General features: G+C 39.8%; 1 protein-coding gene across 2 annotated transcripts in view; it reads right to left on the reverse strand.

The window, feature by feature from the left end:
- The window catches only part of FHOD3 (formin homology 2 domain containing 3), a 398084-nt gene that overhangs the window by 182475 nt on the left and 192630 nt on the right, over window positions 1-22979 (reverse strand). For both annotated transcript variants that reach the window (XM_054381537.1, XM_054381535.1), the window contains exon 5: window positions 21657-21762. In XM_054381537.1, coding sequence (XP_054237512.1) covers window positions 21657-21762 — 106 coding nt within the window. The remainder of the gene's footprint in view (window positions 1-21656; window positions 21763-22979) is intronic.

A 22979-nucleotide genomic window follows, 5' to 3' on the forward strand; every position in this document is an offset into this window, starting at 1 on the left:
CTTAAAAATCTCTATTCATAAATGCACATATAAAAGTTGCATATACTCTATGTCTTTCTATTTTCTGACCAATAAAAATTAAAAGCCGGGGAGGGGGCAGGAAGGAAGCTTAATTTCATGAGATTCAACAGTCATCTTCCACTTCCTTGAAGGTTTAATTGCATGAAATTTCATAAATAATAAGAGCAAAATGTAAACAGAGACATAACAATGTACCAGAACCCCAGGTCGATTTTCAAGGTCACACCGAGCTTGCCTTTCCTCAGAGCCCTGAACAGCTATAAAGCTGAAATTACATATTCTTGTATTTACTTCCTCTGTCTCCTTTCATCACTGTTTTTCTTAAACTCAGACTACCAGCTTTAACAAGCCTTCTGTGTGAAGCATACATAGTACACATTCCTGATCTAATTTACTGGAAGAACGTAGAGTTAATAGAATGAAGAACTCAAAGATTAGCTACATTTTACTCTCTCTGTGATGGGCTGTCCACCTGCAACTTTTCTGCCAAATGATTCCTTGTGCAAGCAGTCACAAACACTCTAGATCTAATGAGGCCTGTCAAGATCTACTCAAGGAATTGTGCCTCCCAGATACGACAGTACTTTTGGTTTAGTCTTTCAAACTCAGCCAATATCAGCAGACGTAGTACTGCTAATGTACTTATCTACCTATATCTTCATTTACACATATCCCTCAAGAGTTTAATTCTTAACATATAACAAAAACCCCATGGTTGCTTCATGATAAATGCTTTCATGTGTTTGTAAATTGTTTAAAAAGAGGTTGTCTGTTTATTTGCACAAGATCTTTCAAATCATGTTTTCAAAAAGCCCAGAGGTTCACAGTGGTTTCAGCATTCTGTTTTTACAACAAAACACATGCTACAAATGACAGATGGCATTGCCTCCTTTAAGGTCCAAGATAATGATGTATATGGAGAGAAAAGTTTATGTTTCACACCACTTTTATCACTGACTCCTAATAGAATATAATTTCAGTGGCTGCAGATGGAGAGCCCAGAAATCTTAAAAAAAAAATCTGATTTCTAAGCCTAACCACTCAACACAAATCTAGAAATATTTTCCTCTTTTATTTTCATTCGTACTTTATCAGGCTCACTGTTTATGACATCTTAGTAGCATTTGGCAAAAGAACAATGATCCTGCTTCTTACAATTTTTCAATGTAAGGCATCCTTACAGCCTAAGTTTTGAAGAGCAAAAAGTCAATCCAGTCAAAATCACAATTAATGTCACTCTTAGAAATTAAACCAAAGAAGAAGAAACAACAAAAGAAACAAATTTCTAAAGCCAAATAAAGGAATACGAAAACATGTGAAGAACAACTGTGATTTATTTGCTTTAAATAGGCCTAAATGATGCACTTTACCACACAACTCTTACTATAAGAAGGAAGAACACAATTTGCTATGATCTCTTGAGAAGCATAATTGAAAAGCAGTAAAACCAAAGAACAAAGTAACTACTTGAAAGATGATTTCCACTGCTTATAGGTACCTGCACAGAGAGAAAAAGACTACAGAAGATGATAGCTTTTACTGACTATTAATGGATTAACCATTACAGAGACAACAGTGAGCAGAAAAGTGAAGTAATGCACATTATCTCCCCGTTCCTGACTTTTTCTGAGTGACTTACAGAACAAATAGAAAAAGGCATAAAACAGTGTCAAAAGTGTAAACAACGTGAGTCTGTCGCTTGCTAGCATGTTGAGGTACCTTCTCATTAAGTTTTGTTTTCACGAGAAAGAATAATAATAGCAGAGCTACATAGACAACTTAATTTACATAAATAATGGCAATCTCTTCTAGTGTAACAAACCCCTAATTTCCTGATGAAGAGGGATAGGCCCTTCCTTTGAACAATTTGCAGCATTAATTAGCTCTTGGCCTTTCCTTCTTCCTGACCTTCATGTACATATCAAGGAAGCAGGTTCTTCCACTGAAAGTCACAGCCAAGGTCCTAAATTACCTTTTCCCTTCCATGAGTCAGAATCTTCATTGATTAAGGACACACCAACAGAGACACCAATACAGACAGTCATTACAAGAAACCTCACCAAAGTACATGCAAATAAATTTCACTGAAAGCAGTGACAAAAAAGGGCACTGTCACACCTTCCTAGGCCTGGTAAGGATGATGTGGTATTTGAAGGTCAAGCTGATAATGAAATATACGTTAATTTCAGAAAACAGATTTGCACAGACCAGCCCCCTTCTACTTCCTGGTTTTACTAATGAAAGGGACAACCTAATTACTTAAACTTAAATACTCCAGGTGCCACTTGAATCTCTTGTTAATCTCCCAACCTGAGATTTCAAATGATGGCTGCTTGTTGCAATCTACATGACTTATTAGCTCTCAGTGCTGGAAAGCACTATTTCATGTTATGTGACCTGTCTCACTGCAAGTAGGGGGGTGACAGGAATACAGATCTAATTTTTATTTCAAGGCTTTGTAGTCTGAGACTTTTGTTTTGAAGTGCAATACAAAAGAAGAGTGTGATTTTTTTATAAGTTACCTTTTGCTTAAGGGGTTTATTTTGAGACCTATAATACAGTCATTGTGACACAGAAAACAGCAGTCATACACACAAGCTTGGAGAAATACTGAACAACTCTCCAAACAGCAGAGCGCTAGCTGCACTATTCAACAAAACCCCACACTGCAATAATGCAGGAACCAACAGACCCTCCACTTTATTAGGAATTCCCATGACACAACAAAATCTCTGTTCCTTAGGAGGCAAACTGAGCACAGGTGGCACCTGTCTGAAGGGACATGATAGGTTAAGCATGGTAATGAGTATAGCGGAAGGGAATTGTGACTTTTTTTTTTTTTCCAGCTGACATCTGTAATATGTTAGAGAATTTTATTCTCCTTGCATCTTGCATTTCAAAAACCTTAGCAAAACTGTAGTCAAAGGAAGCATGTCAATTCTGCTTTATATTCAGCAATGAGATCCCACTCAAATATTGTTGCTCCTGAATAAATTCCATAGAAAAAAAATGGCAAATAAAATGGAACCTCACTGTAATCTGTGTCTCATCACACACACTGACAACTCTGGACTGCTACATTTTAGTCTGACACAGGAAAGCAAACTGGTAACAACCCTAACCCTGCTTCATATGTGGGTGTTTAGAAAAAGGCATATGAGTGCCTGTGGATATCCACCCCCTCTCTGACACAAATATTATGCCTGTTATGCATTATGTCATTATTTTGAATGCACAGACAGATTCTTTGGCATTTAGAGGATTTCCACACTTTATTCTCAGCGCTTGTCTCTTTAGGTATCATCTGGCTTTAGGTACCTAAGTGATTGCCTACCTAAGTCTCCTGAAGAAAATGAATGAAAACTGTGCTCTGCTATCTTCTGAGAAATAACTCAAGAAACATAGTGATAGAGCACACACCCATAGTATGAAAACTTTCCTAAGGCAGCAGTGTAATTGTAGAGAAGTCAAAGAGCCCCAGCTTGCTGCTTCCCTGGGCGAAATAAAAAAAGATTGGTTCAGTGTTGCAGCAAAATGAAGGCTGAAAGTGTGGTAGTTTTCACTGAAGATATGTTCAAATGGTAGCAACCACCTGCTGTACCCCTCCCTCCTTTGGAGCGGCAGCAAATAAAACTCTGCACGTTACTTTCCAGCTCTCTCCCACCCAGCCCTTCCCATTCATGCCACTGCTGCCTGCTCTTCCTCATCCAGCAGCTGTAGCATGGTGTTTCTGCCCTCAAGCAGCATAATCCAATTTCAATCAACAATGGGGATAAGTCTGAATTCCCCTGTCTGAATATATAATTTTGCCATTAAAAAAAAAAAAAGTAATGAAATTTAAAACTAGTTAATATAATCACAGAATTAACCAGGTTGGAAAAGACCTTTGAGATCATCAAGTCCAACCTATCACCCAACACCATCTAATCAACTAAACCATGGCACTTATTGCCTCGTTCAGTTTTATTTTAAACACTTCCAGGGATGGTGACTACACCACCTTCCTGGGCAGCCCATTCCAATGGCTGTGTCAGTGTGAGCTGAAATTCCCCCCCACCGACAATAACTAGCCTAGCCCAGTCTGGAAGCAAATGAAAGCTGTATTTACAAGCAGAATCTACGATCTATGATGAAATGCAATGAATATGTACAAATATACAAAATTCACAACATTCACAAATATATACAATCAACAGAAAAGCACAACCAAGCTCCCTTTGCTTCCCCCCAAAAGGGACCTTTCCCAAAGGGGCCTCTCTCCCAGGAGCTTCCCCCCAAACCCCCCTGGACAGAAAGCAGAGAGTTAGTTAAAGCAGAAAGTTGTTAGCTGCCACGGTCAGTGTGTGTTTTCTTCAGCCAGACAGCCCAGCAACTGCCCCCACTGCAGAATGCAGAGAGTGCAGAGTGCCCCACTTTGTTTTGAGTAATAGTTCTTAAACATTTCTATCTATCCAATGGAAGTGTTTAGAACAATCAGTATTTTGCTTTCTTACACCCAATAGTGACTTATTTACATTCTTTCACTTTCTCTGTTTGAACTTTGCAAAGAAAAATTAAAAAAAAGACAGTTTCAAACCATCACAATGTCCAATCTCTCTTTCTGTGAAGACAGCACAAGACTTTACAGGTGGTCAAACTGAACCAGCTGGAGTCAAAAGTGCCTGGCTTAAGATCAAGCCACAGGCCAGTAACAAGGAGAAGAAAACAAAGTTGGTTCAGTGGAGTCACTGATGCAAGAATTTCCCTTGTACTTAAAAAGCCAACACCATCACTGTAAGGTGACGGCCCCCTCCTGCTCAAGGAAGCTGATTACCCTTGTGCTGCTGCAGTTGTTTCTACATGCCCATGAATAACTGGATCAAGAACTGAAAGAAGTCCAACTGACCCACCAGTAACCAGGTAATCCAGCGTCACATGCCAAACCAGTGGAGTGGGTGGTGTGGGATATGGGAATGAACAGCAATAGTGGCAGGAGACTGGCATTTGGTTCTTCTTTTTTTTGGAAGAGGAAAGTAATGCTTCCCCTAACTTCCAGCTAGAGTAGAGGCAGCAGAAGCTGTCTTTGCACTGCCATACATAAAAGTCTACACTGTTGCAAAGTTGATGCCAAAAGCAAGGTTAATTATTGTTATAGTGGGATTATTGCTTTGTAAAACCAAAGCTGTCCTCACAGTTTTGATTTGCTGAATGGTGGTGGTATAAAGAATATGAGAATTATCAAGGATAGGAAATTAAAATGAACATTTTCTTTTGACTTGAAGCCCTCTAATTTTACTGGAAAAATAAGAAAAAAGCATACAAAAATATAGCATACAATGTTCTTCATTAGCAGCAAGCAAAATGTAGGTTTAAAATTATTTCTCATTGTTTAGAGCACATAAAAAAGCCCTCAAATGCAAAATGGCTCTTGTTTGGAACACAACAGTGGGGGGAAGAATAGAAATGAAATGCCAAAAAAAGAAAAATCACTGTATTTAGAGAAACCACAGTCCTATGTGTTCTGCATGAAGCACACAATAAGACTGACACTTCATGATATACAATGATCCTTTGGTGGCTCTTGCAGATTAATCCAGCAATGAGGTGCTTTAATCTTAAGACTTCTTTTTATTTATAAATAAACATGATATAACATTATCGAAAATGAGTTTTCCAGCTGAAGCAGCACTGCATTATCATGATGATTTTTAATGAACTTTTGAAAATATTTCAGAGCAATTACATTTAAGAAGCTGTTGTGTTTCAAGGTAATGATCATGGTGCTTTTGATATCAAAATTGGCCAGTAAATGTCAATGCAACCACATAAGAAAACTAAAGATTACTTTTTCAATATTGCCATAAATTTAAGGATCACTATGCTTTTATTTGCTTGACCATTACGAGTGACAGGCAAGTAACTATGAACAGACTCCTATGTTTTTTATTACTTCAGACTTCTGACCAAATTTGCATGCTTCACACACATCAAGAGTGGCCCCTTGGGGCCAAGAGAGTCAACGGGATCCTGGGATGCATCAAGAAAAGTGTGTCCAGCAGGGCTAGGAAAGTTTTTCTCCCTCTCTACTCTGCCCTGCTGAGACCACACCTGCAATACTGTGTCCAGGTTTGGGCTACCCAGTTCAAAAGGGACATAGAACTGCTGGAGAGAGTCCAAGGGAGAGCCACAAGGATGATTAGGGGACTTGAGCATCTCCCCTATGAAGAGAGTCTTGAGAGCCCTGGGAATATTTAGTCTTGAGAAAAGAAGACTGAGAGGGGATCTGATCAATGTGTATAAATATGTGAGGGGTGGGTGTCAGGTGGAGGGGGCCAGGCTCTTTTGGGTGGTGTACAGTAATAAAACAAGAAACAACAGGTACAAGCTTGAACATGGAAGATTTCAGCTCAACATGAGGAGAAACTTCTTCACAGTGAGAGTGATGGAGCACTGGAACAGGCTGCCCAGGGGGGTTTTGGAGTCGTCCCCTCTGGAGACTTTCCAAACCCACCTGGATGCATTCCTGTGCAGATTACCCTAAGTGATCCTGCTCTGGCAGGGGAGTTGGTCTGGATGATCTCTTGAGGTCCCTTCTAACCCCTAATATACTGTGATAACAGCAGACACTTGTAATAAATATTTACTTCTCAATACGGTCTTGCTCTGCTAATTCATGATGAAGATGTTGCACAAGAACTACACAGTAGAACACTTCTTTACATTCAAATGATTTTTAAGGCAGTTCTTCATATGTAAAACCCAGAGTGTAACTGATTTAGTAGTCACTCCATCCAATCCCACTGTTATAGCTCAAGATCAGAATAGAGAAACACCAGTCATTTTATATTTCTATCCAATAAAACAATACTTTCCTATGTATTTTCAGTATTTGAAGTAAGCCATCAGCGTTGTGATTTTTTTCAGCTCTTCGGAAAACTCAGAAAACTTATAATCACATGTCAGTGAAAAAAACCATACAGACCACATTAAAATGTGGCCAAATTTTGTGTAGCTATAAGGTTTTTAAATAACTGTTTGACACAATAGTCTCTATTGAACATATGAAATCAACTGAAACCTCTAAATACTCCATTCTTGGAGTTCAAAAGATCCCCAAAATGCTCCCAGCTGCTGCCCACCAAGGAAGGACAAGGCACTCTGTAATGGTTTAAATCAGAACAAAATGTGTCAAACTGAACCAGAGGGTTACCTGGTCTGTTTTCTCAACACAGATGTGAAGGAAAAGTAACACAAAAATTCAGGATAGAGGAGGGAAAAAAAAAAAAAAAAAAAAAAAGGTGAGACAAGAACAGTTTACTGAGCAAAATCAGATCAATGTAGTACAAAATGCATGACTACCTCAACTGCTATTTGCAGAAAAAAACACCGCACAAAGCAGCAGCAAGCAAAAGCAAGAGCACCAAAAGCCCAAGCCAGAAAACTACTCCCCCATCCCTCCTTGTCCCACTGCCATTCCAGTAGAAAAGAGCCTGGAACCCAGAAGCAGCATCTCGATCAGGAATTCCGCCTCCCATGTTGCAATCTGACCTTCAAGCCCCATAATACTTTGCTCCAGCCAGTACTGTCATTTCTGAAGCTGGGATAACCCAGCATGGTGTGAATAACAGCAGCAGGTGCAACTCAATCCACGACACACTCAAAGTAAGAGCAGGCAGCTTGAGAGGGTTTTCTGGTTTTGTCTCAAAGGAACTGTATTGTTACTGAGATGGTGGGGAGGAGATTCTTGATCTGAACACTGGGAAAAAAAATTAAACCCAACGAGGTTGAAAGAAATTAAAAAGTTAAGGGAGGGACTCTGACCAAAAGCCTGATGAGCATCTGAAAGCTATGAAAAGAGATGAAGTAACTGGGATAAAGGAGGGAAACAACAGGAAAGACTAGAAACTGTTTGTCTGAAGTTAACATAGGGATTAATACTGTGAGCAATGCTGAGCAAAGAAATGAAGGAGAGTAGAGACCAAAGCTCTGACTATATACTTGATAGCAGTACTGCAATAGTCTTCCAGGATGGACAGTGCAGAGATGGAAAAACTCATCAAGATAGTTTAAACTGGTGAAGAAATTAATCAAACTCAATTTATGAAAATAGATAAACAGATTGATGATGTAAAAACTGATAAACTGATGTAGATTAAAGGAAGTTGATGTAGGAAGGGGAAAATGTACAGAGAGATCAGAGAAGGAAAAGCAGGACAGGCTGGTCAAGAATCTAAATGGGAAAAGAAGCCTTAAGAGTAAAGATTAAAAAGGCATGAAATGCCATTTGAAGTTTGAGTCAACAGCCCAAGGACAAACCTAAAATCAGCACTTAGGTTAACTGAAGCTTTCTGAATTCAGAATACCCCTGTTTAAGTGCCTCATTTCCTTACCTGCAACACAAAGACAATTATGCCCTTTCAGCTCCTGGATAACATTTATTGACAAACCACAGAAAAATCCATGAGGAAAACAAACATTTTATAACAAGGTTTGCATAGTAAAAAATAAATCTCAAAGCCCTGGGAAGCACTGATGATAAAATGGCCTATTTAAAAGCTGTTCATTAAGTGCACAGATGTGATGGTGTTCACTAGCTGAAGGAGAGTATCTGTAGAAAAAGCTATACCACTATGTGATCAAAGATTGGACTAGCTTCCACACAAAGCAGACAGGCATATCTGCAAAGTAAAATCACACAGGTATTTCTTAATTTACAAGAGTTTTATTTATCAACCTTAACAGTATTCCTAGTGCAACTAGGAATTGATGATTATCTTAGAGAACACAAGAAACCTTTATGCAAAGCAACCAATATATCTGGCTTATAAGTACTACAATCTTTGTTTCTATCATCAATATTACCCTAAATACTAAAAGTAAAGTTATGGAGACATGCTACTGAATTTTGGGAAGTTGGAAACTGTGTCTCAAAATTGCTGCCTTAAAACAAAAACTTTTGCCCATTGTAGTGCCTGGGTGAGAAAATCATGTCTGCTCCTGGAAACCTCTTTCTGCACACAGGGACATGCTATCAGGATACATGGCCCAAAGAGTCAAAGTCTCCAGATAGAGAGCCTTGTTACTCCAGATACTTAAAGCCTGTCAGGACTAAGTGCTGTGCAACCCTGCTGTACTCAAAGATAATTTGGGACATAATTTTCAAAATGTCAGAGCTCTTTCTGAAGCAGGGATTTAGAATGAAGAGAGCAGAAACAGAGACAGGAGAGACAGGAATAGAGGCAGCTCTGGGGAGACCATATAGGAGCCTTCCACTACTTAAATGGGGCCTACAGGAAAAATGGGGAGGGACAGTGAGTGCAGTAACAGGATGAGAGGGTAATGGTTCAAAATTGAAAGATTAGATTTAAGAAAGAAATGCCTTACTGTAAGGTTGGTGAGACACTGGAACAAGGTGCCCAGAGGAGTTGTGGATGCTCCATCCTAGGAAGTGTTCAAGGTTCGTTTGGATGGTGCTCTGAGCAACCTGGTCTAGTGGAAGGTGCCCCTGCCTGTTAGAGACTAAATCTTGTCTCTCTTGATGTGAGCCAACAGAGATAAAATCACCTTAGCTCGTTGTCCAGACAACAGCTGCTCAGGGAGGGGATGGTGAAAAGACCCTCCAGAATGTCCAACTAAAAAGATAAGATTGCTGTGAATGACCTGTCTGATGGGTCAACTCTGCCCACTGACAGCACACCTGGCAGCCACATATTCAGTAATGTGACTGCTGTGGGCCAGGGGAGCTGTGAATAACTCAATAAAAGACATTGAGCCTTAGCAGCTCAGACAGAGAACATCACAGAGAGAAAAACACAAGGAGAGAATAAGACAGAGAAGAAGATATCACCATGTGGCCTGGAAGCAGCAGTCCAGGAACCCTCTCTCTGTGCCCTAAGTTTTGCATGCTGTATGAAGAAAAGAAGAACTCGTGGAGAAAAGAACATCTTTACTGAAGACTACATGTTGGAGGCTGCTCAGAGAAGGACTTGGACTTTGGGATTGCTCCCTCCCCTCCTCCAGGGAGGACAGCACAAACCAACAAGGATGACCTCTCCTCCAAGCCACAGTGGCAGCAACCTTGCTCAGACCCAAATCGTCTTGAGGGGGAGGGTATTAATATAATTCCTTTCCTGCTCTCTCTCTTTCTCCATTTTCTCTCCCTCTCTCCTTTCTTCTGTTCAGTCCACTTTATTCTGTTAATAAATAGCCTGGCTTTTGATATTCGGCCTCATTTGTGCCTCTAATTTCACAACATGGGAATGTTCGAAAAAGAACTGAGTCTCTCTCCCACTCCGGACAGAGACACTGCCCATGGCAGCCAGGGGCTCGGAACTAGAGAATCTTTAAGGTCCCTTCCAACCCAAACCATTCTGTGATTCTAAGTTGAGATCCTTGTCTAGGCAGATGATAATGTATAGGAGAAGGGAGGTTAAATAGGAGAAGGAAACAGGATATTGCCCAGTATTGGCAGAAGCCTTTAAGACTCTACTAGTCATTTAAATAAACCCACTTAAAACACTACTAAATCCTGAGTAGCACTTCAGTGACTCAAGACAATAGGCTGTAACAGCAAAGCCATTTGATGGCCCTCCTCCCAGCTGTATTTTCTAAGTTTTTCCACTTCAGGGAACTGTCAAAAGAAAAAAATAGTAAATGCCAAAAGAAAGTCCGTTCGTCCCAGCCAGTCACCCCAGACCCTTAGGGTCTGCCTTTAAACAATAACCTTTCCTGTTGGATGTTCATGCTCCTTGGCTCTTTATTATAGAGACCCTCTCAGTAGCTCACATACAATTTTCCTTCCTTTATTGTGTCTTTTCGGGGCTGATCCAGTGTGGCACACACTCAGGTACAAACCTTAAACTCCTTCTCTTTTTATCTCTTTCACCCAGACATTTTTATATATTTTGAACAAGTTCAGCATCAATTCATTGCCTCACTCATATAACTCACTCATTACTTTTGTAAATATTAATCTGTGGGATTAAAACATTCCAACCTTACTCTTAACTCCACAGCTCAGTGGTTATCCCCACTCCTGTACACCCCGAATGTCCCCTCTTTTCTTTCTTTAATCACTTTTGTTATCTCCAAGAGTGTGTGAGAGAGAGACCAAGGGTTTAAAGAAGACTATTTGTATTTTTTGCTCTGAACAACTTTAAAAAAAGCAAGGGGGAAAATTACTTATTTTGCATGACACCTACATCAGTAAATTCTCTTCACCAAAATTCCTGGGAAAAAAGGTCAAGCAAAGTGATAACTGAAAACCCCCATGCTATACAACAGAGGTACTGTATTTTTAGCACCTACTGCAAGCCAGTTCTGCTGCACTGCTGGGGGCAGAAAGTGGGGACAGTTTCCTCTCCTGGCTCGACAGCACAAGATTTAGCTTCAGGAATTTAAATAGAAAAAGCTAGAAATACCTAATACACTTAAAACAGGGGAAAAATTCTTCTGGAAAATTGGAAATATGGTGAGAAATTGTGTCACAATTAATAAATTCATAGTTTATCAATCCCCATTTTTTTTAAAATGGAGGAATAGGATAAAGCTGTGCTTCCCCCTCCACTAGCAGGCAGGAACTCCCAAGCACAACTCTTCTCCCTCTGGCTTGCAGAGGGAAGACGAAACAATCTGTTTGCCTTTCCATGGCACCTCAGCTTTGCTGCCTCTCCAGGTCTGCTCCCACCCACACATCCACCAACAACCTTCACTTAGACATAAAGAATGGGAGGATGCCAACATATCAGCCTATGAATATTGTACAGGGATATATGTATGACCACAGCATTGATGACAGGCTAATAATTAATACTGTGCTAATACATGTGGGTCCTATAGCTTAGCCTTTAAATTCTGAATCATCTATGTATTTTTTTTTAATATTTTCATTCAGTAGTAATCAGAGGCTTAAAGCAAGTCAGTGCCTCACAGTAATGAAAAGAAGCACTTTAAGAATTTAAAGTCCACTGCTCCCATTTTCTAACTGCCCCAATGAGAACATGATGAATAGAAATGCATTCATATTTGCAACATACCCAGACAGTCAGGGCTAGAATAACTTAAAATAACTCAAACATATCTGACCACAGAAATTAACTCTAAAGACATGTGAAGAATCTTCTTTTTGAGGTGTCCTTATGTCAGACAGTAATCACCTTCATGGAATAACAGTCAGTACTTTCTAATTATCCTACATATTTTACTTTACCTCCTCTGCTCCCCCTTTCAAACCCTTAATTTTCCATGCTTTGTCAGGATAGAGGCTGTGTGCCAGCCTAGCAATCACTATCACCAATAGCTGTGGAAGTATCTAATCTTGAAATGGAAATAATCAAACACTATTTGTCAACCATTTTTTACCATGTTTTATGTGCATATATTCAATACAAATAATTCATAGTGAAACCGCCAGCAGCTGTGTAGTTTGTGTGAGTGTTCATGTTTGTGATGGTTTAGGAATATTTGTTTTAGGCACGTTTTCTCCTTTTCTAATGAATAAGGTTTTGATACTTTCAGGCTAAAATATTACTAAAAAAAAGGCAGAAATACTCTTTTAATATGTTTCTACCAGTTGAAATCACTACATTGTTTTCAAGGCTCATTCAAATAGCTTGAGTACTTAAATCATATAACATCCACAACAGCTTTAAAGTTCCCTGGGATAACTTCCCAAGGACTTACTTCTTGCTTAGTAGGTAAGGATGTGCATTTTTCATGGTTCACTTCATTTTACACAAGGTCAGCATAACCTGAGGTGTTACATTTCATGGGAATTTCACAAGCATAAAAAAACTACACAAAACTTTAAGATTCATTTTTTTGGAGACTGAAAGCAACTCAATGCCTCCCAGCCTCTGTCAGCTTTAAAAACAAGGGAAATCCATAATTTTATGGTGGTGTTATTGCTCAATTCCATGTAGATCATGAAAACCCTATATCCTCCTGAGGAGCAGTCCAAACATGAAAGGTCGCTTCTTATAACACACCGAGCAAGGACTAGCTCATTTTATTTGTAGATGCGTAAATTACTAGAGGGAGGTTAAACTTTTGAACTCAGATTTACTTCAGTGCCAATTCCCATCCCAGGCTGGGAGGACTTGTACTGCAGGCTGTATGAAGACCATCTGGCTCTGCTTCCATGGATCAGAATCACATCCCGGGTAAAGGGAGGGAGAAGAAGGAGAGGAAAGGATGAATGAGAGGGCAGTGCTTGCTCCACAAACAAAGGGAATTCTTGAGGTTGTGTTTGGTAGGAAACTCAACATCATGCAAAGGACAGGTCTAATAAATACAATTTTAACATATGCAGCTGAGAAATAGAAAAAGACAATGCTAAAAGCATAAAGAGAAAAGCAAGGAGGATGTTTTTGCTCTTTATAAGCTGCATGGTTTCCAAGGCCAAGCTCATCAAATTTTCCTTCCACAAGTAAACAAATGCATTTAGTCTTAGAGAGATATTTGCAGAAATAAAAAGGGATTCAGTTACTGGGCCAAGGAGCTTCAAAGTTTATACTATTAATCATGGAGAAGATAAAATAATGTGCCCCTTTTTCTCCCAGCATAAGAAAGACATGGAACTGCTGGAGTGGGTCAAAAGGAGGGCCGGAAAGATGATCAGAGGGCTGGAGCACCTCCCCTATGGGGACAGGCTGAGAGAGTTGGGGCTGCTCAGCCTGGAGAAAAGAAGGGTCTGGACAAACATTATAGCAGCTTTTCAGCACGTAAAGAGGGCCTACATGAAAGCCAGGAAGGGACTTTTTACAAGGGCTTGTTGGGTAGGACAAGAGGGAATGGATTTAAGCTTGAGGAGGGTAGATTTATACTGGTTATTAGAAAGGAATTTTTTACGTTAAGGGTGGTGACATACTGAAACAGGTTGCCCAGGGAGGTAGTGGATGTCCCCTCCCTTGAGGTGTTCCTTAAGGTAGATGAGGCCTTGAGCAACATGGGCTAGTGGAAGGTATCCATGCCCATGGCAGTGGGGTTGGAACTAGATGATCTTTAAAGTCCCTTCCAGCCCAAACCATTCTTTGATTCTCTGATTCTGGTACAATGAAGAACACTGTGATCTCATTACTTCTAAAAAGTTCATGAATCAGGAAAATCTTTACTTTTTCATTCCTTGCCTTTTCAAGACACAAAAAGACATACACCTTGAGGTTTCTGCACGCATGTAGCAGGAAGAGGTACTGAAGTATAGGTCTGATTTTTCTGAGACTGTTACTTTTGATGCAAGCTACAACAAGTGGCACCTTCAGAGCTCAGTGATGGAAAGCTGTCAGTGTAGCACATTTCACAAAAGGAGATGGCCTGGCTGCATCACGGCAAGGTCATACCTAAGCTCAGCATTGCTGCTCCTTAACAGGTCTTATTAGCATATGCACACTAGTTTGCTACTAACTTGTTAACATAGCTGTGGTTGCTCCTTTCATTGGTTTTGGTTTGGGTTTTTTTTGGTAGTGGTGATGGGGAACCTAGGTTGTGTCTCCACATGGAGCTGCCTCATACTCCATGGGCTTAACAACCTCCAGGTGGAGCTGCCATCTGTCAGCAGGTTTCATGGGACTGTGTAGTTCATGGGGTGTGTAGCTACTAGAGCTACTTCAAGATCAGTTTACATAATTTTAAAGGATTGCACATAAGGCAACTTAAATATGCAGTGATATGTGCAAGAGCTTCACAGTCACACAGAAATATCTGCATACTGAAGGTTAAGAGAAGAAAGGCAGCAAAGTTTTCATATTGGCTTGCTGTTTCTATTTACCTGGGGCTGGGAGGTACTTTTTTACATCTGGAAAATTTTAAACAGTTCTCCAGATTGCACTAATACAGGAATAATGCAAAGATATGCACGACACACCGTATTAGCTCCATTTTCACTACTAAACTTACATTACTGCCGTCTGTTTTACTGCTGTGGTACCAACCCAGCAAGACACATCTATTTCGGATAGATAGAGCTTCACACAGACTGAACTTCTAGTCCTTTGATATTCACACAAAGTCTAATGACACATTCCTTCACATAGATTTAGTGCAGAAAAACGTGCTTCCCCACATGAAAAACTTTGTAATACCTCACCTTTAACACAAAAGGCCAAAGCCACATAATCTGTCAAGGTGACAGAGGAAAATTCAAGAGCACTGGAAGCACTCCTGCCCTTGTAATAACAAGAAGTCTTTTTGATAAAAAAATGCCAGCTGATTCCTGGAAATGGATCATCCCTCTGTTACAGACAGCATGCTTATAAAACCCAAGCATTCCTAGTAGCAGTTGGCATCATGCTCACTGATAACTTCATGTCTGGCTTTCAGAATGAAAGCGTTATCAGCAGCACCTTCCACTGCCTGCTTGCAAAACCTCACCCTCACCTTTTGACTTCCTCCAGCTCCTTGACATCTTTGGGCCCAGAGTGCATTGGTGACAGACAGTAACCAGATGGTGTTTTACCATACAGCACTGAGTCACGCTAGGAATTTAATCTGATTTCCCAGAATACGGAGCACAGCCCTTCATTCTCAAGTTGGCTGCAGGTGGGATCACATGCCTCTGGTTTTATAAATAGGCCCAAAACATCTGCAATGGAGATGTCTGCTTGTTCCTTTAGAAAACCTGAACCTCTGCCTGGGTATTCATCAGTGATTCTAACTCACTCTGGTGGCTCCTGTGCATATTTGACCACCTTGTCAAAAAGTGCAGCGTCTCCTAATTCCAACAGCAAAATCACTTTATGCTTTATAAGCAGTAGCTCTTGCAGCTCTTTCCACTTTCTGTTGTTATCAGCTACACAATATATTGATTAATTAAAAGCGATACAAAATACAGATTCAGAATTGTCTGTGTGTATATACTTGTGTGTGTATATGTATATGTGGGGGTGTGTGCTATGTGTGTTTCTATATGTGTGCGTGTGTGTTGTATGTGTAAACGCATAAGTGTGAGCATATATGTGTGTGTATAAGTATGTATGTGTGTGTATATGTATACGGGTGTGTGTATAAGCATGTGTGTGAATATGCATATTTGTGTGTGTATATGTATGTGTGTGTGGATATGTGAGTGTGTATATGTATATGTGTGTGTATATGTACGTGTGTGTGTTGCATGTGTCTGTATATGTATGTGTGTGTATGTGTGTGTACTGTATGCATGCGTATACATGTGTGTGTATATGTACATGTGTGTATATTGTATGTGTGCATGTGTGTGTGTCTATGTATATGTGGGTGTGTATATGTGGGTGTGTATTGTATGTGTGAGTATATGTGTGAGTATATGTGTGTGTATATGTATATGAGAGTGTATTGTGTGTGTGTACACATATGTGTCAGTGTATATCCATGTGTGTGCATTGTATGTGTGCATGTATGTGTGTGTATTGTATGTGTGAGTGTATATGTGTGTGTATATGTATACGGGTGTGCGTATTGTATAAGTGTGTGTATTGTGTGTATATGAATATGTATATGTGAGTGTGTGTACTGTGTGTGTATATGTATGTGCGTGTGTATATGTATGTGTATATGTATGTGTGCGTGTATATGTATGTCTGTATATGTGTGCGTGTATGTGTGTGTATACGCATATGTGTGGGCATATATGTATGTGTGCGTATATGCGTATGTGTGTATTGTATGCGTGTGCGTATATGCGTATGTGTGTATATGTATGTGTTTGTGTATATGTGTGTATATATATGTGTGTGCACGTATATATGTGTATATGTGTGTGCGTATGCGTGTGCGTGTGTGCGTATGTGTGTGTGTGCGTATGTGTGTGTGTGCGTATGTGTGTGTGTGCGTATGTGTGTGTGTGCGTATGTGTGTATCCTTTTGCCTTTGTACCTTCTGTATTGGATTGACTTTCGTAAAAAGTAACTCTGCGTGACCTCCAAATCTGTGCGAGTCTGGTTATTTACTCCTTTGGGGTAAATTTGTTCTGTCCTCAAGTACAGTGCTGTTTCAGCTCAAACCACGACATTTCTGGACTCAGCCCAGACCCCTGGCTTGTGCTTTCAGACCACATGGACTAGGTTTCATCTAATTATGGATGACTCTGAATACTGGTTTGCATCCATAAGCAGGCAATTTGGGATCCAAATATACAAATATACTCTGCAAAAGACACTGGATAGCCTTTTGACAGCCTCCACATTGGATGTGAGGAACAGACAGGATAGGATCCTACCAGGCAGAGCTTTTCACATCAAGATGTCACCAGCCTCATCCTGACCGCTCACATCTTACATATTCAGTATGCCTGAAAAATAATTAAGCCTTGGTCTACAGAAGCTGCTTTTCTTTCTCTCCCAACAGCACTGAACAAATTAACAAAAACCATGGAAACTGCCATAATTCAACCAATAAACTACATGGATATAAACTACACCACAGGAGGTTCCACCTCAACATGAGAAGGAACTTCGTTCACCGTCACAAAGCACTGGAACAGGCTGCCCAGAGAGGCTGTGGAGTCTCCTTCTCTGGAGACTTTCAATACCCATTTGGGTATGAATTCCCTGTGTGACCTGTGCTAGATTCTATAGTCCTGCTCTGGTGGGGGGGTTGAACTTGATGATCTTCGAAGGTCCCTTCCAACCCCTAATACCTTATGATCCTATGATCCTAATTATTTAATTAGTCTGTGCTCAGCCACAGCACTTAATGTGTTGTTTTCTCATTCTATGCAAGGAACAAAAGATCTCAAAATTATATCAAGAACATATTCAATATTAGAGTAAGATTTATAATAATCCTCATCAGTTGGGGACACTTTCATCTAGCTTTCACTCATTTCCATTTATTTTTTAATATTTAGGGGACATCCACCATACTGCAATCTTGCAACTGGGGCAGAAGCTTTTAACATCAGTGCTATGAATGAAGTTCATAACCCTGATGAATCCTCATCACCAAAGAGGAAAAAAAAAGGTGGGGAATGTAAAGAAAGACTGTTTCCATGAGGGTAAAAAAATTATGCCTGAAAACATATCTTTAGATATGCATTAAAATTAAAAGGAACATCTAAGAATAAATTTAGGCTGAACAACAATTTCTAAACTAGTCTATCGACATGGTAACTCTTGAGGGAAGACCTGGTTACTGTTAGTTTAGGATTTACACTGACACAATGGAACAGTTTGGGAACAACCCTACTTCAGGAGACCACACCAGATTTAAACAGTCTCTCCTTAGCACTTGACAAAGCTGGGGAGAGACATTTTAGGATCTCAGATAGTGACAGGACTAGGGGAAAGGGAACAAAGCTGGAAGTGGGGAGATGCAGGCTGGACATAAGGAAGAAGTTCTTCACCATGAGCGTGGTGAGACCCTGGAACAGGTTGCCCAGGGAGGTGGTTGAGAACCCATCCCTGGAGGTGTTTAAGAACAGGCTGGATGAGGCTCTAGCCAGCCTGATCTAGTGTGGGGTGTCCCTGCCCATGACAGGGGGGTTGGAACTAGATGATCCTGTGGTCTCTTCCAACCCTGACTGATTCTATGATTCCATGGCAATACTGTCTGGATTTCTCAGTATTGCATGTTGAAGTCACACTCCACTTATCTATTAAAGTAACTAAAATTTTTGTGACATATTCAGTCACTTTTTTGGCAGCTGGGTCTGTATTTGAACCAAGTCAAAACCACTAAGCAGAAATTCACAACCAGGTAACATTAGAGCAAAACAATGAAGACCTTTGGGAAAATGAAAGTAATGTCCTCAAGAAATGACTCCTATCTGGGAACTCACTGAACTACCTACAACCCTTCCATGTACATGCACTTCTAATCTATTTGTCCTCCTAGGTACAAAGCTATTTCTTGAACAGTATAAGCAAGCAAGTTCACAGGAAACACTCAGAAATCCCTTGTTCAAGATGATGGGCAGCCCTGCATGGGTGAGCCCTGGAAAGCCATTGCTGTACCTAAGGCTGCCATTTCCTGTCACAAGCCCTGCAAGATGGATTAGGTTCACAAGAGGAATTCCACTGGATGTGCTAGAGAAATGCAGCCAGAGTAACAAATCACTTTATGATTCACATTAGTGAAAATAAGGAGGATGTATTCCACTCCAAAAGGATCTGCAGAACAAGGGCACCACAGCAGTAAGGTACAAAAATTCAAGACAAAGATGACATCACCTTTGTTTTCTTGTTTTTTCTAATCTCCATAATTTAACTCTGAGTTACTGAGTTTAAAGTTTATGGGACCACCTCAGTCCTAACTGTGACGTATTTTCTGTAAAATTTACTCATCGCTTTACCAGTACTCCATGTTTAGTAAAATGAAGCACTGCAATAACAAGTGACTGTCACACACACAAAAAATAAATACAAAAATCCAAACAATCACTATGGTCTTCAAAAAATAATATACCAGAAACACTCTTACATGACGTATTTAGTGTTTCTTTTCAACATCCTCCTCCATGTATTTGGATAAGATTGTGTGGCTACGCTGTGCTTCCAAACCTATCTTTATCTCATTGCACATGCAGCTCTTTTCAGACAGTACATGCTGGATCCTGGAACTGCAAACCAGCTGACATAATCTTGGAGTTGCAACAAGCTTTCAAATTCCTGAGAGACAACCAAGACCAATTTAGTTTCTGAAACAAACCCTACATCATGCAGATACTGGAATACGCTACCCCGAGAGAAACTTCAGCTCCAAGCACCAGCAAAAGAGAGGGAAAAAAGAAGTGATTTCAGAAGGTACCGATCCCTAAAAGCATCACATATTTCTACATGGTTCATTTTTATTGTTTTAATTTATATTTATTCTGAATAACCTGTGAGAACTTGCTAATAACAACACAGTAAGCTGAGTTCGCAGTTTCCTTAATATAATGCTATGAACACTGGCACTAATGCTCTGTTTTATTATTCACTGAATTTAGTGTAAAATGTCTAACTTCAGACCATGGACACCATTCTCCTGAGAGCTAGTGAAGTTAAAACAAGAGACCACTGTGATCCTCCTGAATTCTGGATGAATTAAGGTATATCCTAGTAACATACATAACATTTTATTCCTGTTTGAAACCAACCATCAAACAAACCAACCAACCAAAAAAGAAAAAAAAAAAAGAAAAAACCCAACAATCAGTCTGGAAGGAGGGGGATTTTAATTCTTCTCAATCCAATGAGCGTCAAATGAGATGTCAGTAAGATGAAGGACCATGCAATACCATGGTGAGATCACTTGGATGCCAACTGTGAGGCGCAGTGCTCTGGGCCCTTATCTGACGTTGCAGCAGAAGAGCTGCAGATCTATCTGGTGTTTGGGTACTCAGACGCTCAGGTACTGTAAACACCTATCAGGCTTTCTTATTTTGAATTTTCAATCTGTGGCTCCAAAACCCAGCTAAAGGGCAAAGATATCATCCTGCCATGCCACACAAATGCTGAGCTAACAAAGGAGTAAATCCCTAGACTGAAGGCCAGACTGTCCTAAACAGCACCTTCATTTTGCTTCTAGTCTGAATTTTCTGAGATAATCTATTATCGATTTCCTTGCAGAAACTTCTTTCCACTGTAAAGAAAAACTCTTTTTCTTTCATTTGTTTCTGTGTCTTTGTCTAGCTTCACTGTGGTTAAGTCTTTTAATTTTTGATTATATACAAGCTACTACTCAAGTACATCTATTTCACTGTACAACTACTGACATAGGGTGTAGTCTGTGGTACTGGTTTGGTTTCTTACACACTTCCAAAATGCGTACAGTCTAATCTTCAAGTTCTTTGCATGAAGCCACACTTCCTGTTTGCATCCTTGCTTTCAATAACCTGGTATTTCTGGTTCTTACAAAATCCTTTTCCTTATTTTTCTATTTCTGCTCCTCAATTTGCAGTTTGAGTCTTAGCAGCTAAATATATCAAAGTGACATTTTAAAAGACAGCTATGTATATCAGTCTAAGAAAATGCAAATGAACAATCCATCACAACTATGCATTCATTAGCACTATTTACTTTGATATCACCCAGCAGCAAAGAGGCCTTGGTGTGACTGTTCTCTCCTCCCTCACAACCCCTTGAAATACTGAAAGAACCCTCCCAGTTCACCAGCATGGGTTTCCTCATTAGATGAAAATCTCATGAGTTCATTTGGATGACAATACAATAAATAAACTTTCTAATGGTGTAACACACCTTTTCCACATGACTCTCTAAGCCCTACCTCTGCCAGTGCAAAGTGCAAAGAACAGAATGTAAACCTCTGATTATCACTGTTTAATCTGTTAAAATATCGGATAGCTAAAAATTGTTTCCAGCCAACAGACCTTCAGTTATGACCATGTCACTGTTTATTCCATAGCTACAAATGCTACTCCCAGAAGTTACTTTGCTCTGTGTCCTTTGACATTTACAATTATCCAGTGAGAGCTCAAGAATGCCTTTGCTTAGAATTACAGATTCTCAATACAATCTACAAGAAAAGATGGACAACAGAGAGATTATTAATATTTGGATTTTCCAATTAATCCTGCTTAGTGGTATTAATCCCCTCTTAATTATCCTGTATAATATGCAAGAATTGGGACCAAACTGGAAACATATTTCAAGACACTTAAATTTGCAGCAGAACTGCGAAAGCTTCAAAGCAAAAAAAACCAACCAACCAACCAAAAAAAAAAAAATTGAATGCATTTTCTTTACCTCTCAAGATGTAGTTCTGATAATTCTGGTCAGCCTCTGCTCCCACTTTGATTAAGCAAGTCAGACCTTCAGCAACAACAAACTCATGAACCAAGTCTTTGTCATCCTGCGACAGGAGAAAGGAAAAGTAGTCTTAGGATTTTGAAAGATAAAGAAACAAGATATATTATAATGCAAAACATGAAATGCATGCCTGCGAGATTGACTTCATGTTTCAGATGATGTAAGCAAGTTGATATGAAAGTTGTTATACAGAAGATCAGAAGTCAAATATGGAATTTTAAAGTTGGAATGAAATGCATTAATGCAAAGCAAGAAAAAACACACGCTTTTACCTTCAAGTAAACTACAAAAGCATAAAATCAACAAAATATGACTGCAATTTTTTTCATTAAAGGTAGACACTCTCGATGATATTATAATCTCATCATATCAAGAGACATCCTTAAAGCCGTAAAGTGTCAGGATCAATAAGAGAAGGCCATCTCTAAGCCTTAGTGCAGTTCCAGTTTCAGTATTACAAGTGCATGCAGCAATACTTTCAAACTGGTGTTTTTTGCAATATAATATCATATTCATTACCTTACAGAGTATTAATTGATTATATTTGGAATGGGAAAGTACACGTTGTATAGAAGAATGCTAGTAGATAATATTCCTGCAATGTGACATAAACCACATCAAACCTACTCCTACTCCTTAGGATTTCCTGGGAGCGACTCATATTTTTTTAACCATTGGTCCTTTACTCAGTGCAGCAGAATGGCTCCAGCTCACAGGAATATGATAGCAGAGAGAGGAGGGCTTTATTGGGGACTACAGGCATACCACTACAGCAAGGGACTAGAGAACACTGTATCTAAAGCTTGCCTCCTCCTCTTATAGAAGGCCCATGCAGACAAACAGGAGGCTATTAAAAACTTGATTAAACAGAACTTAGTTAATTAGCCATAAAAATTAGGCATAAAATAAATTTAAAATATTAAAGAACTACTGTGGACATCTTTATCAATGACATTGATGAGGGGACCGAGTGCCTGCTCAGCAGGTTTGCTGATGATACCAAGCCGGGAGGCTTGGCTGAGACACCTGAAGGCTGTGAGATCATTCAGCGAGACTTGGGGTAGCTGGGCAGAGAAGCCTAACGAGGGTCAACAAGGATAAGTGGAGAGTCCTTCTGGGAAGGAAGAATAAACTGCATCAGTACAGGTTGGGAGGTGATGTGCTAGAAAGCAGTAGGTCGAGGGAGGTTCTCCTCCCCCTCTACTCTGCCCTAGTGAAGCCCCACCTGGAATACTGCATCCAGTTCTGTGCTCCCCAGTT

This window comes from Indicator indicator, chromosome 6 (assembly GCF_027791375.1).
Source record: "Indicator indicator isolate 239-I01 chromosome 6, UM_Iind_1.1, whole genome shotgun sequence".
NCBI classification, from domain to species: Eukaryota; Metazoa; Chordata; class Aves; order Piciformes; family Indicatoridae; genus Indicator; species Indicator indicator.